At 39.0% G+C, this 17,362-nt stretch overlaps 1 protein-coding gene across 13 annotated transcripts in view; it reads left to right on the forward strand.

Moving 5' to 3' along the window:
• The window catches only part of LOC140336854 (plasma membrane calcium-transporting ATPase 2), an 82,278-nt gene that overhangs the window by 33,601 nt on the left and 31,315 nt on the right, over positions 1-17,362 (forward strand). For 12 of the 13 annotated variants that reach the window (XM_072420246.1, XM_072420254.1, XM_072420258.1 and 9 more), the window contains exons 2-3: positions 3,818-4,299; positions 15,240-15,437. In XM_072420246.1, the coding sequence (XP_072276347.1) occupies positions 4,101-4,299; positions 15,240-15,437 (397 nt within the window). In that variant the 5' untranslated portion in view covers positions 3,818-4,100. The remainder of the gene's footprint in view (positions 1-3,817; positions 4,300-15,239; positions 15,438-17,362) is intronic. The other variant, XM_072420249.1, reaches the window with a different exon arrangement.

Raw genomic sequence — 17,362 nt, forward strand, 5'->3', positions numbered from 1 at the left:
ATGGATAGGAGCACAGGCTGGTATATTACTGGGTATAGATAGGAGCACAGGCTGGTACATTGCTGGGTATGGATAGGAGCACAGGCTGGTATATTGCTGGGTATGGGTAGGAGCACAGGCTGGTATATTGCTGGGTATGGTAGGAGCACAGGCTGGTACATTGTGTTGTGTAGATCACTTCCATGGTGTTAGAGGTGCTCTGTCTTATTCTTAAGCTCTCCCTATTTCAGTTTTGACAAATTATTGGGCTCTCGATACAACAACATTTAGGCTTGTAAAGCTTTACATGGAGGCAAAGAAAAACATTCTTGAAAGTGTGGATACTTTTCAGTATTTAAATTTGGGAGTTAATCCAAATACTTGCCATAGTCTAATGGAGCCTTTCTCAACCTTTTTTACATGGGGAACCCTTGAAATAACTGTCAGGTTTTATGGAACCCCAGCACTATCATTGCTGGCCCGTGGGATCACTGATGTCAGGTAAACTGAGAGGCACTAATTGCTCATGCTCAAGGAACTTCCAGCAACCTCTATGTGCATAGATGAGATACTCAGGCTTCCTGGGAGAAAGGGGGGGGGGGGAGGGGGGGGGGCAGATACAGCCATGTGCATAGTGCAAACACTCAAGTGTGCAAAAAAAAGTAAATGTAGCTGTGTGCAAAGTAGTAGCATTCATGTGTTAAATAGGGTAGAGTATACTTCTATGTGCATAGATAATACACTCAGGATTACGGGAAGGTATATAAGACAGCTGTGTGCAAGAAAAAAGTGAATAACCTATGTGCATAGAAGAAACAATGAGGCGTGCGAGAATGGAGAAAATAGAGCACCCCTATCACTTTAAAGCACCCCTCTCTCTATAGAGCACCCATATCACTATAAAGCACCCCTATGTCTATAGGGCACTCCTGTTTCTATAGAGCACCCCTATCTCTATAAAGCACCCTCTCTCTATAGATCACCCCAATCACTATAAAGCATCCATATCGCTATAAAGCACCCCTCTCTCTATAGAGCACCCCTCTCTCCATAGATCACCCCTATCACTATAAAGCACCCCTCTCTCCATAGAGGACCCCTCTCTCTATAGGGCACCCATATCACTATAAAGCACCCCTTTCTCTATAGGGCACTCCTGTCTCTATAGAGCACCCCTCTCTCTATAGATCACTTCTATCTAAAGCACCCCTCTCTTTATAGAGCACACCTTGTTGTTCTAAGTGTTGTATATATCATTCATCCAGAGTAATACCTCCAGACAGATGGTTACCATACACCCTTCTGACCAAAATGAGTCATATCAAACCCCCTCCCCCACAAACCATAGTCAGTGGTGTGACAGGCAGCACCTCTAAACAATCTGTATTGTCCATTGATGTTCAATACATAAGGGTTGAAGGGCATACAGCCTACAAAATCCTACAATGTGCAATCTATCACATGTCCTTTCCCAGAAAGATTTAATGCATCATAAAAAAAAGATTTGATGAACTCAATCCATCTGAGAAAGACCTAATTAATTTGACTGAGTCATAAATACTGCGTCCCGCCATCTGCTCATATAAGCAAAAGGATGCTGAAGGCAGAGATTCACTTATCACAATAAATAGACATTATGTAGAATCACAATCCTGTTTGTCCAATTGTTGGGTTTGGGGTTGTATTTGAATATTGTGAGGCAACGCTGATGAAAATGGTTATGTTTAGGGGTAAATTTTGATGAGGGGGAAAAAAAGGTACAATGTTGGGCTAAGGGTTCTATCTATAAAACAGGGAACCTGACATTTTCTCCCTGGTGTGAATTAATTGAAACACATGGACCTGGATGATTCGAACCAGGAAAGGTTTGAAGGAATGTCTGATTCCTTGTTTTATAAATTGAGCCTTAAGTGTTAGGGCTAGGTGACAGTTAAATGAGCTATGGTGGATAAAAAGGACTGAAATGTGCAGCTCATATGATAGTGGTGACAAATTTACATTTTACACTGTACAGGTAATATGATACAGGTGACAATTTACATATAACATTGTACAAGAGATATAGTACAGGTGACATTTGAAATAATACATTGTACAGGTGAAATGATACAGGTGACAGTTTACATATTACATTGTACAGGTGAAATGATAAAGGTGACAATTTACATATTACATTGTACAGAATAAATATTGCAGGTGACATTTTACATATTACACTGTACAGGTAAAATGATACAGGTGACATTTTAAATATTACATTGTACAGGTGAAATGATACAGGTAAAAATTTACATATTACACTGTGCAGGGGGATATGATACAGGTGCCATTTTAGATATTACACTGTACAGGTGAAATGTTACAGGTGACACTTTACATAACGTGACACTTTACATAACACACTGTAAAGGGGATATGATACAGATGACACTCTACATATTACATTGTACAGGTGAAATGATACAGATGACATTTTAAATATTACACTGTACAGGTGAAACAATGCAGGTGACAATTTACATATTACACTGTACAAGTGAAATGATAGAGGTGACACTTTACATAATACACTGTACAGGGGATATGATACAGGTGACAATTTACATATTACATTGTACAGAAGATATGATACAGGTGACATTTTACATATTACACTGTACAAGGGATATGATACAAGTGACAATTTACATATTACATTGTACAGAAGATATGATACAGGTGACATTTTACATATTACACTGTACAAGGGATATGATACAGGTGACAATTTACATATTACATTGTACAGAAGATATGATACAGGTGACATTTTACATATTACACTGTACAAGGGATATGTTACAGGTGACAATTTACATATTGTACAGAAGATATTGTACATAAGATATTGTACATAAGATATAATACAGGTGACACGTGACATATTACACTATACAGGGGATATGATACAGGTGACAATTTACATATTGTACATAAGATATTGTACATAAGATATGATACAGGTGACACGTGACATATTACACTATACAGGGGATATGATACAGGTGACAATTTACAATATTACACTGTACAGGTGAAATGATACAGAAGACATTTTACATATTACACTGTACATGTGAAATGATAGAGGTGACACTTTACATAATACACTGAACAGGGGATATATTACAAGTGACACTCTACATATTACACCTTACAGGTGACAATTATTTTGCTATATATTACATATAGTGTATGGGCCGATGTTGAATTAGGTACAATTTGGACATGATATGCTGGGCGGATAGTTGGGCCTTTTCTTTAAGCCTTATTGTTTGAGACTTGTATGTAGATTATTAGTTTATTACCTCAATTTTAACTCTAGCTCGAAGGTTACAATACGTTAAGGTCTATTTGTAAATACAAAATACAATAAAAACAGATATTTATTAAATTATGCTGCCTTAAAAAATCCTAAGTGAGGTCAATTAGGAATTGTTCGTCCTATAAATCAGCAGAAGAGAAATGATAACGAACATTTTACTCCAGATGCATAAAGCTCTGTGTGTATCATTTCTCCCGGGCCTTTACATGCTCATCCTCTGTGTTCCCTTACCCAATAAAAGATTGATGGCCAGTGTAAGCTTGCCCACGTATTTCAGGCACATCTAGGCTGTCGAACGGATGTCTACTCATCAATATACATGAAGCATCTCATCTAGCTCAGTCCGATGCTGGGGGCTGCAGGCTTGTGAAAGGCACTGCTGCATTGTAATAGGGGAGAGCAGGACAGGACAATGGGGTCAGGGCAGTTCTAGCTGATATATGTCTTCTCAATTTTCTTCCCTTTGTTTTTCAGCAGAGAGATGAAGATGCTTCTTGTAGTGACGGAGTCCAACTTGATGGAATATGCTAAATGGAGAAATTGGGATTTGCAGCCTTGAAATCAATCGAGCAATTGGTGGACTTTCCCCTGGCTGGACAACCTGCACTCTTCCCAGGAAGAAATCTAGTTTGGTGGATACAAAACACTCTGGATCTCACCATTTCATGCCGTCTGGCCAACCAGCAGACATTGTAAGCAGCAGCTTTCCAGCTTCCAGCATTTCAGGGGATCTTTCGTGCCTGTGAAAGACGTGGCCATGGGGGACATGAGCAATAGTGATTTCTACTCCAAGAACCAAAGAAATGAGGTCAATCATGCAGATGAATTTGGGTGCACCCTCGATGAACTGCGCTCCCTCATGGAGCTGCGAGGGACTGAGGGTGTGGTTAAAATTAAGGAATATTATGGGGATATGGAAGGCATGTGCAGGCGGCTAAAAACATCTCCAACTGAAGGTAAGGACTACCAGTATATTGGCCCTCCATCTTCACCATTTTATTTATGGACTTTTAAGATGATGAGAGATTTCCTCCTGTACCTTTTGATCTCAGGACTCCCAAGGTGTATCAGGGACTGTGTACTACAATGTTATAGCTCAATAGTGGGAGTCTTAACTCCATACTGGTGTATCAAGGACTGTATACTTGAAAAATATAGCTCTATATTTGTATGTCAGGACTCTATTTGGTTGTATCAAAGACTGTGTACTGGAATATTATAGCTTTATACTGGGATGTCATGGTTTAACTATAGATCCCTGAGATGTCAGGGATCTATATTAGTATATCAGGAACTGTGTACTGGAATGTTAAACTGGGTTGTTAGAGCTCAATACTTTATTTTTTACTGGACTATCATGGATTCTATACTGAAGTGTCAGGGTTCTTTATTTCATGCATCAGAAACTTTTTAATTTGTTTGTTAGGTACTATTCTGGAATGTCTGAGTTACAAACTAGGGAGCCAAAACTTTTCACAGGGCTATCTTTCCTTTTGGTGTACTGCATTGTGGGATATGATGTCATTCTACTGGTGGGCGGGGTCTACAACAAACCATTCAGATATCTACTAATTCTGCAGCAAAGTTTACATATTAATTAGGCAACATCTACTGTCCTGAAAGTGACACAATGACACAGCAGACATTGTGTAAAAACTCCAACCATACTGATCACAACCAATAACTGATGATAGTAAATTGATAAAAGTATGCCTGATGGTATCTGCCAAGGGGAAAATAGGAAGGGTCAGTATGGACTTCATATTCCAGCAATATACACAGATCATAGACATATACTGTATATGCACTTTGTATTTAATTCAACTACAGCTCTCACAATATAAACAATGATATTAATGGCTACAATCAGAACAAGATCACTAATTTCATGAACTGCATCCAGAATGTGATCACAGATTTAATAAACTACACCATGAATGTGATCACAGATTTCATAAACTACACCCAGGATTTCATAAACTACACCCAGAATGTGATCACAGATTTCATAAACTACACCCAGAATGCAATCACAGATTTCATAAACTATACCCAGAATGGGATCATCGATTTCATAAACTATACCCAGAATGGGATCACGGATTTCATAAACTTCACCCAGAATGTGATCATCATCTTCACTGACTATATCCAGAATGGGTTTTTCACGTTTCCCAGTCTACATGCAGAGTTTGATCATCATCTAAAACAGTTGCATCAAGAATTTGATGAGGCTATGCCCAGAATGTGATGACCAAATTCACCGGATTGTTCAAGAATATCAACAACAATTTTATTGGCTTACCTTGAATGTGATTACTGTTTTTACCAACTACATCTATAATGTGACCACAGATCTCACAGGCTTCATCCAGAACATGATTACCAATTTTATCTGCTACACTTTACATTGTCATTATCACCAATTTATGGGCTATACTTAGAATATGATAGTTATTTCACCAGTTACATCCTAGTATGGATCATTGATCATCAGTATCACAGGCTACATCAAATATGTTATCAAAGATTTCACTGGCTTCATTCGAAGAGTGATTATGGATTTAATGAACAACATATACAACATGATCTTTGATTTCCCGAACAAAACATATAGTTAGACCATAAATGCCATCACACAAAATATGTTCATTGATTTTACTGGCTACACCTAAAATGTGTTAACAAATTTTACCGTCTGCATCCAGAATGTTAGCAATAATTTGACAGTCTACATCCAGATTGTCGTTACAGATTTAATTGTTATATTTGATACATCACCTCTGATTTCACCAATTACAAAAATAATTTAATTACTGATTTTAATGGGCACAGATAGGAAACTAACCACCAAATCCATTGATTTTCTTCTCTGGCTTGGGGCTCTAGCTGGCTGATGTACATTGTATCTTTTTGTAAACTACTGTTAGTTCATTTTGTAGAATATACAATCAGTGTGAAAGTACCTGCTGACAGATGTGGAGATTCATTGAGTTTATAGTCAAGTATTCTGCTACACAGATTAATTTCCATGGAACCGGAGCCAGTGGCATGCTACCAAAAGGGTGTAGATTGAAAAGGTGACACAGTCTCCAGCCTCATGTAACAGAGATCTGACGCTCTAATACACAGGCCTGAATCCACCACATTGTAACATAACTACAATAGGTATATTTTATTACCTCTCTACATATGTCCCCCTCCTATTTATATTCCATGCTGTAGTATCCTGTAGTACAATACTCTCTGTATACCACTTTGCTCTCCCATGTGCACATTTATTTCAATGTTGTTCTGATATTTCCCTCCACCACGTTTCTGCTCTTGCCCAGGGCACATTCGTGGCTTACCTGCATACGTTTCTCTTGTTCAGTTCTGGAGACAATTGAAAAAGCATTGACAGGCTGGGCAGACATTGACAATGTAACATAACTGAACTTGTAATAGAACAGGAATATATCATGTATATCAGTTCAGTGTGGTGACACCGTGGCATTCACCACATTTATGTGCCAAGGGGATTTGGTTCTCCTCTTGTCAGAACACTTAGAGCCATGACTGATTAACCTCTGTAAAGATCATGAAAAGCTGTCTGCCAGCATTTGTGACCTTTTCTATGTGGCAGCACACCCTCTGTCATATGCAGGCAAGGTCTTCAAAGCCACCAGGCTGCAAGCACATCTCATCAGACCTTTTTTTGTGGCATTTCTGTGCACATTATGTATGAAAAATAGAAAAAGAGACATCAAATAAGATTTTTCATTCCATGGAAGTAACAATGGGATCTGGTGAGGAGATGTCTAATCTTCAAGTAACATCTGTACTGTTAACAAATCATATACGTGTTGTGTTTCTATCTCTCCACCCTCCAGGTATAGGTTAGAGAACCTACTTGTTAATGTCTGTGTGGGGGGTCGGGTAATTTTCTGGGTGCTGCTGCCATATGTTTTGCCTTGGATTGATGCGGCGATCCAACATATTTCAAGCGTTGTTTACATCTCTCAAAGCAATGAGCTTTAATATGTCATGTATTCTGAAATAATTTGCACATTCTTTTACCTATGATCACATCTGTTCTGCATGAAAATAAAGGCAGGGTAAACACACAAATGCTGCAGATATATCTGATGTGATTCACTCTGATTAGCACTTACTCATGAAAATTCTAATCAAAAGTGCTAATAAGTTGGAAACACATCAGATAAGCATTATATCTGAGGTGACCTTAAGAAACAACATTAAAACATTTGTGGGGGACTTAGCAACCAACAACAGTTAAAATCACCTGTTGGTCAGAAGTATGTAACATACAACTCAGCATACAGGACAGTTGTTAAGATTATGCAACATTTTCATCGTAAGAAAATACTCAGCTTCATTGTTCAGAGTCTGGTGTCATTATTCATTGAGAGAAAAATGTCTAGTGTCATTGGTCAAAGTTGAAAAGATTGGGATCCATTGCTTTACCTATAAAATATAATGAGGAAATGTAATGTGGAATTTTACCTAGACCAAAAAGGCGATCATGACAATATGCAGTCAGAAAAGGACCAATAGATACATTTAATTGCAAGGACAGCTATTTGTGCCCCTTTCAGTTGCTCCTCCTTTTGACCACATATTTCCATTCAAGAATCAGATATAGGAGGTGTGGAGAAAGAGAACACAGCCTGCCTCCTCCTCAGTCAACAGTGGGACATTGACCTCACTATTTTATTTTGATCATTGGATAATGCAGGATGGAGAGAGGTCACATTGGTTTGTCTATTGGAGTCTCCAGGCCAGTTCCAAGCTCAAACTTATGCTCATGCCACGAATATTGCTATCAAGAGGGGTCAGTTGTCATACACTCTACTCCTACCCAGACACGGTAAAAATACAAAATCAAATACAATTATATTGGTTGGATATCTATCACTCAGTCTTTGATTTTTTTTCTATGCAGACTGTAATAAAAGTGTATTTTAATGGTGTCTAGTGGTCGGCCATGTTGGTGGTGTAGTGTTCTATGTATGGGGTGTAAAAGAAGTGTATTATGATGGTGTGCGGTGGTCACCATGTTGGAGGTTTGGTGTTCTATGTATATAGTGTAATAGAATTGTACTGTAATGGTGTCCATTGGTTGGTAATGTTGATGGCCATTGGTTGTTGTCATGTGAATTAGAGTTGGATGATGATGGTGTCTGGTGGTCTGCCATGTTGGGGGTGTAGTGTTCTGTGTATGGAGTATAATACAATTGTATTTGGATGGTGTCTGGTGGTCGGCCATGTTGGCGGTGTAGTGTTTTATGTATGGAGTGTAATAGAATTGTATTAGGGGGTGTAGTGTTCTATATGTATATGTATTATAATGGTGTCCAGCGGCCATGTTGGGGGTGTAGTGTTCTATGTATAGAGTATAATAGAATTTCATTATGATAGTGTATAGTGGTCAGCCATGTTGACGATGTGGTGTTCTATGTGTGGTGTATAATAGAATTGCGTTATGAAGATGTCTAGTGGTGGCAATGTTGGAGGTGTAGTGTCCTATGTATGGTGTGTAATAGAATTGTATTATGATGGTGTGTGGTGGTCGGACATGTTGGTGGTGTAGTGTTCCATGTATGGAGTGTAATAGAATTGCATTATGATGATGTCTAGTGGTGGGCAATGTTGGAGGTGTAGTGTCCTATGTATGGTGTGTAATAGAATTGTATTATGATGGTGTGGGGTGGTTGGCCATGTTGGGGGTGTAGTGTTCCATGTATGGAGTGTAATAGAATTGTATTATGATGGTGTCTAGTGGTCGGCCATGTTAGGGGTGTACTGTTCTATGTATGAAGTGTAATAGAATTGTATCATAATGATGTCTGTCAGTTGGTCATGTTGGGGGTGCAGTGTTCTATGTATGGAGTCTAATAGAATTACATGATGATGGTGTGCAGTGGTTGGCCATGTTGGGAGTTTAGTTTTTTATGTATGGAGTGTAAAAGAATTGTATTATGATGGTGTCCGGAGGTCGTCCATGTTGGGGGTGTAGTGTTCTGTGTATAAAGTGTAATAAAGTTGTATTATACTGCCTTCTGTCAGTTGGTCATTTTAGGGGTGTAGTGTTCTATGTATGGAGTGTAATAGAATTGTTATATGATGGTGTCCGGAGGTTGGCCATGTTGGGGTGTAGTGTTCTATGTATAAAGTGTAAAAGAATTGTATGATGGTTTCTGGTGGTCGGCCATGTTGGGCTTGTAGTATTCTATGTATAGAGTGTAATAGATTTGTATTAGGGGCTGTAGTGTTCTATGCATAGACTGTAGTGAAGTTGTAATATAACGGTGTCTGGTGGTTGGCCATGTTGGGGGTGCAGTGTTTTATGAATGTGGTGCATTAGAATGGTATGATGATGGTGTCCTTCGGTTGGTCATGTTGGTAGTGCAGTGTTCCATGTTTGGAGTGTAATAAAATTGTATGATGACGTTGTCTGGTGGTTGGTCATGTTGGGAGTGCAGTGTTGTATGTTTGGAGTGTAATAGAATTGTATGATGATGTTGTCCGGTGGTCAGCCATATTGGGGGTGTAGTGTTCTATTTATAGGGTGTAATAGGATTGTATGATGATGGTGTCCATCGGTTGGTCATGTTGGGGGTGTAGTGTTCTATGTATGGGTTGTAATAGAATTGTATGATGATGGTGTCAATAGACAGGAGTCATGATTTTTTATATTGCAATAGATCATGATACTGCGGAATATATTGCAAAATCTGATTTTAGAAACATAATGCAGTCCACCTTATGCATTCAGAACTGACTAAAATGTCTAACCCTAAGGTATGTACATTCTGGGTTGTCAAGGAAGCAGCCAGTCAATCTACCCATTGACATTTGGTTGTCAGATCCTTTACAAGCTGAGAAATCAACAGCTTGCTGGGTATTCTGTTACCTAACATGTAAATGACAGTGGTGACGTTGGGGGTTTCTGGCACATTGTGGTTAAACCACAATAATAATGAATGGATTTCATAGCACTGGCAAAATGCTTGGTGGGGGAAAAGCTCACATAGCCTTTTTTAATAATTGGTACAGTTTTGTGTGCTCTAATATCATGATATTTTACAGTATCAATATTTACTTTCATTCTTAGTGTCACATAGACATACCTGCATTGTCCACTGCGTCACCTTTGTAATACTTTTAAAAATAATTGTAACAAACTAATTATAGTTGTCCTTTACTTACTGTAGCTTTACCTATTGTGTGGATTATTTTCCACCAATGAAAGTTTAAAAAGTGAAAAGTCAAGTATAATTTGTCTTGTGTAAAATTACACTAAAAGTAATATTCTTGTAGAAAACATTGCAAAGTTTTTTTTTTCAATTTTGTGACAAAAAATGTAAAAAAAATAAAAAAGAGCTATATTTGATTTATTATAAAAAAACAAAACATTGATTATAGTGAAGAAATGAAGGGGGTACATTTGAGCTGATTTGGGTAAACTTAGGGTAAAAAGGGAGTTTGGGTTAAACCCTATTTTACTTATCAAGTTACTTTATCTGGCAATGGCCTGCAGAGGAAGGAAAGAGTAGATTGTTAGAATGTTATATATCTGTTTCTGAGTTTCTGATGCTCTTGGACAGCATACCTAGGGCTAATGTGTAGGCTTTAGTCAGCATGGATTTATAAAACTGGAATTTGTCAAACAAATATGCTACAGAGATCATCGTACCTCCACCCCAGCTCAAGGTTCACCTCTCCAAAATCCAACCACCTACAATAACAACTCCGTATCAGAACATCCAGGATTACCCATACAGTGCCTTGACACACTCCACTCATTAAGTCTATTCATAAGGTTTATAAATTTACATTTCTTTATTGGGAAAGTAAATAGAACTTAGAGTAAGCTGTAGCTTAATACTAAATATTTGACTCGGTTCCTCATTTAAAGTCTATGGACAGTTCTGCATTCAGATAGAGGTGAATATTGATGAGAGATGTGGTAAGTTTGGTATGTTTTGTACCCCATGATTTACCCGGGGGAAATGCTATGTTTTCATTAGGTGTATATCATTATTGTTCTAATATACTTTTGGGTGAGCTGTGTTTTATTAAGGATTTAGAAGAGAACGAGGGATTGCCTAAAATTTCTAAATGAGTTTTTGTGGCTGGAGCAGGAACAAGTCATTTCATATTGTTAAGCTCCAAATTGTGGGATTGTAGAGCTATTTGTATAATTTATACAGACATGTCAATTAAAGGTATTGAACTTTGGGCCATCATTAAGTTCCTGCATGTATAATATTATAGAAAATAAAACTCCAAAGAAATTCTATTCGTGTATGATGTGAACACCAAATGACACCCCTCCCCATACTGAACTGTAAAGAAATATTGGACCAGACCAAAGATGCAGCAAGATCTCAGGAGTGTGAACTCCTGAAATGGTTCATTGTATCATATTTTTGACAGATTATTTAATCTAATTATAATTTTTATTATTTAGTTCTAATTTTCTTTGAATGACTCATTACAGATGATTAAATGTAATTACTACAGTCCTTGAAGTGGCAGACAGAAATTTTCAATTTGGCTATTTGTAAGGATGACATTCTTCCCACTGGCCAGCAATGTAAGAGGAATTCTTCCCACTGACCCCCACATATACTGTGAGCTGTGGATATAGTAATTATATCTGGGGTTCTCCATAGACCTGAAAGTTTTTTTAGGGGTTCCCTCATATTAAAAAAACACTGATATAACCTGTCTGCCACGGTATGTACATTGTCTTCATGTCCATGCTATTCTGTGTGCGTTGTCTCTGCGTATGCATTTTAAATTAGTGCTTCTACTGTGTTTGCTCTGTTGGTGCTTAGCTACATGTACAACAAATCTTGTATACCCTGACTGGTCCTGTCCTGTGAGCCCTTTGTGTACGTTGTTTGACCGTGTATGAAATGTATGATCGTACTTTGTGTGTGTGCAGTATTTGTATTTGGCTACCCATGACTTGTGTTATTTGGGTCCCCAATCTGTATACTCCTGTAGTGGCTCCTCATAAGATGGTGTAACACCAATGGACTGAGGACCATGTTTGTGTGCGCAAGTCGAGTACAGGGCAGCATCTATATAAACCATTTTTGGTTTTACATTTTCCAATGAAAATAAAACTAGGCAACTTCCATGTGTATCATAAAAAACCCAAGAAAGACAGAGAGGAAGATCTATTGCCAGGGAGCTCTCACTTCATTCGGCCTTTATATCTAATACCAGGAAAAAGTTAAACTGACGAATTCACAAAAACAGCAATGACAAATCTCTCTTTGGTGGCTGTATTGATATCCTCTTCCCGCTTTTGGTAATAAAAAGCCCCCATCATTGGATTTCTTTGGTTTATTTGGAGATTTTCTGCAAGGTTTGGTGCTCTGGGCATTTAGGTATTAAGGAGCAAAAATCTGTTGTCATCACAACATTGCTAACAGCTGGGAAATCGGATAGAAGTAAATTGTTTGAATTAAAGGCAGGGGTGAATCTTAGATAAATTCCTAAAACCTTTAATCTGTGTTACAAATCCTGCTGAATGCTTTATGCTACAACTTAGTTGGCAGGAAGAAAAGCAGGATTACCATCTATTATCTGACTAGAAAGATGAGTATGTAGGTCAGCTTCTTCCTCCACCAGTCACAGCAGAAAGCATGGAATTTGTTTCTTCTACTTTCATACCTGGATGTCTTTTACCTCTATTGCTCATCTAGATAATGGCTTTTCACTTCTTACTCCACATGTGGACATTCTCCCCTTCTACTTCACACCTGGACATCTACTTCTCCTACTCCACACATGGATATCTACCCCTTATTTCACATGGACACCTGCCTCTCCTATTTCACACATGGACACCTACCCCTCCTATTTCACACCTGTACATCTACCCCTCCTTCTGCACCTGTGGACATCTGCCCCTCCTACTTCACACCTGAACATCTACCCCCTATTCCACGTGGACATCTACCCCTCCTACTCCACACCTGGATATCTACCCCTCTTACTCCACATGTGGACATTCTCTCCTTCTACTTCACACGTGGAGATCTACTTCTCCTTCTCCACATCTGGATATCTACACCTATTTTCACATGGACATCTGCCCTTCCTATTTCACACCTGGACACCAGACCCTCCTATTTCACACCTGGACATCTACCCCTCCTACTGCACTTGTGGACATCTACCCCTAATACTTCACACCCGAACATCTCCCCCTTATTCCACATGAACACTTGCCCCTCCTATTTCACACCTGGACATCTACCCCTCCTATTTCACACCTGGACGTCTATCCCCTATTCCACATGGACATTTACTTTTCCTACTCCACACCTGGATATCTACCCCTTATTTCACATGGATATCTGCCTGTCCTATTTCACACCTAGACATTTACCCCTCCTACTGCAGATGTGGACATATGTCCCTAGTACTTCACACTTGAACATCTACCTCCTATTCCACATGAACACCTGCCCCTTCTATTCCACATGGACATCTACCCCTCCTACTTCACACCTGGATATTTATTCCTCTTACTCCACATGTGGACATTCTCCCCTCCTATTTCACACCTGGACATCTACTTCTCCTCCTGCGCATGTGGACATCTGTCCCTTCTTCTCCTCCACACCTGAATATTAATATTCCACACCTAGGCATGTTTTCTTCGCCTCATTGCAGTGAATCTGAACCTAAAGTTTTCTTTGGTTTGCATCGTATGTGATCTGTGTATTGCATGCTCTACACTCTGCATTTTACATTTTTATTCCTGTCAGGGGCTCCTGTATTTTGGGGATTCAGAGAATGAATTTAGTAGGAATGAAAAGATTTAGGACCCTGAAGTTCAGCAGCTGATGAAGTGTGGCGTGTGGGGTTTTCAGAACCCTGTTATTCCATAGACACCACAGACACAGATCAGTCAGAACAAAGGTCACTATTGCTCCTCAATGTGGTACTTGAAATCTATTCAAACAATAAAACTATAAAATGATCCTTTATCATGTCTGCCATACTTTTACACATTGCTACAAGAATTCTGTGATAAATTCCGGTGATTCACAATGATCCTTCCAGCAGTAGATTTAGGTAATTCTGTGTGTGTAAGGCGTGGAAAGCTGTGAGATTTCTCTTAATTACACAAACTTCAATCTGCAATTGTGTCATAGTCGCATCATAAGGATGCATCACAACTGAACAGCCTTTCCTAGCAAATTCCTAACATCTCAGCCCCCCCCCCCCCAAAAAAAAAAGAAGAATACAAATAAATAATCCATTAAAATATAAAGTAACTAAACTGTTGCTGTAATATTTGGCTTCAGTCTAAATATTTCAGTTTACATAGAGATGATTTATTCTAGTAATGAGCTTATCTGTGTCACTTTACTTTCTCTTTGTATCAGCATTCTACCTGTCAGCATAATAACTGACTGGCTGGTTGTGCTGCTTCATTCTCTCGCAGTCTGAGCTCTGCTATAGGGACCGCAGTAGATGATTTCAGGTCATATCTCTTATATCTCGTGCTCTCACGGCTTGCATTTAAGAGACGCATTTGTCTCTTTTATTGCTACCTAGAGTTTGATTACCAAAGCTGAATTAGGACTTGTTATTCTGTTCATATGGAATACATACCTGAGACAGTGCTGTGAGCCTCACAGGATTAGGAAGAATTTTTCCTGTGTGAGCATTGAACAAGGCTTTATAAGGTGTTTTTGCCATCCCCTGAATCAAATATTTTATAGGGTTTTATCTGGGGTATGCTGGTTTGTAGTTTGTTTATTTCCCTAGTGGCTGAACATGATGAATGAGCATAGCAGGAATAAACTTCCCTGTATTTTGCATCCTATGCCATTGGTAAATGTTATTCCTCTCTCTGCAGGGTTGCCAGGAACACAAGTAGATTTGGAGAAGAGACGGCAAGTGTATGGCAGAAACTTCATACCTCCAAAGAAGCCAAAAACATTCTTACAACTAGTATGGGAAGCCCTACAAGATGTAACGCTGATCATCCTGGAAATAGCAGCCATTATATCGCTTGGTCTGTCTTTCTACCGACCACCCGGAGGAGACAACGAAGGTAAGAAAAATGGATCTTTATTAATGATATGTGAAATGCATAGCAATCAACAGATCAGCTTCCCTAGTAAACTGAATGCTATTTAATGCAAACTGTAGCTTCTGGTGGCTCGTGCAAGCTTCATGCATCTCGGACACAGCCTGGCTGTTTCCTTTGCCTCACTATTGTCCTATTGCTGTAATGTGCAGAACCACTTCTAATGGGGATGCTCAACATGCAGTTTGTTGACCTGGAGACCTGGGTGAAATTTGCCACCAGAATGGAAACACTAAATAGTAAAATGAAATGACCAGAAGCCAGAGATTAATCCTTTGCCCAGCTTCTCTACCACCCACTGCTGTGGCGCTCATGGAGGAAGGACAGGGCACACGTGTTCTTTTAGCGATGCAGTGTATGGGCATTTCTAGGTAGAGTTAGACTTGGATGGGATGCTATTACCATGTTAATGTATCTGCTAAAGAAAAACATGAATTGTTCCTTTCTTCTGACAGTCGCCTGATATAGGGAAAACATAGACAAGCTGCAGTAATATATGGTATATCAGGTCTGGAAAAGTGACCAATACTTAATTATAACACTTAATACCAATACTTATTAATTACAAAATTATAATAATTAATTATATTATTAATATTAATATTAAACAGGATTTAGGTAGCGCCAACATATTACGCAGTGCTGTACATTAAATAGGTGTTGCAAATGACAGACAAATACAGACAGTGACACAGGAGGAGAGGACCCTGCCCCGAAGAGCTTACAATCTAGGAGTTGGGAGAAGTAACACACAATAGGATGGGAGATATGAAGTGGTGGGAAGTAGTGACAACTTCAAAAGACAGAAGAAGAAGGGTAGGCAAGTTTGAAAAAATGGGTTTTGAGTGTTTGAGTAAATGAGCAGAAAGTAGGAGCAAGCTGAATAGGAGGAGGAAGACCATTCAAGAGAGTTGGGTCAGCTCTAGAAACGTCTTGTATCCGTGCGTGTGATGCGGTTATGAGTGAGGAAGTCAGTAGTAGGTCATTGAAGGTCATTGCTTACTATAAGCAGGTATGGTGAGGGTTATGTATTTGCTTACACATTAGGTTTTTAGGTAATTGGTTACATTTCTAGTTCAAGTAATTGAGTAGATTTTTCACTTAAACCTTAGGGTTATGGTAAGGGTTTTTGGTTTATTATATAGCGCCAATGTATAATGCATTGCTGTACAAAGTCCATAGTCATGTCACTAACTGTCTGTCAAAGGAGCTCACAATCTAATGTCCTCACCAAAGGTATTAACACAGTCAATACCAGCTTTAGGGGGGAGTTAGTTAACCTAATTGCATGTTTTCTTGGGATGAAACCCATGAAAAACATGCCAATTCCATGCAGACAGTGTCCTGGATGAGATTTAAAGAGACCTTAGTGCTACCAGAGAGCTAGCCACTGAGCTACAGTGCAACCCACTTATTTATGCATTTTAAGGTAGGTTGGGTGATCACTTCAACCCAGGGTATATCTGATTACTTTTTATATATAAGACAGTTCTGGGTGATATAAATGCCACACCTAAGCTCCCAGCTGTATTTGTCTCCCACAGACACAAGGGGGCATCACCCTCTTTGTGGGATGTATCATAAATATTGTATTACAGAGACTCCATCAGCAGGACCTAAACATTTGCTAGGAAAGGAATAAGGCTTCATGAATGGCAAGATGGGGACAGAAAGAAGATCTCCAGCAGGGAGATAAGATTAGTGTGATGCTCAGAGGATACAAGAAACCAAATGATAATGTTCAAATGAGAACATGAAATAATCATGTACCTTCTAGGAGCAGTGCCCATAACTGACATAGAGCTGGATAGTTCTTCTCACAAATACAGGAAGGTGAAGAGTCGTACGCTGTCCTTTGTCCTGATTAGCTGAACACCACTCACTCCAAA

This window comes from Pyxicephalus adspersus, chromosome 8 (genome assembly GCF_032062135.1).
Source record: "Pyxicephalus adspersus chromosome 8, UCB_Pads_2.0, whole genome shotgun sequence".
NCBI lineage: Eukaryota > Metazoa > Chordata > Amphibia > Anura > Pyxicephalidae > Pyxicephalus > Pyxicephalus adspersus.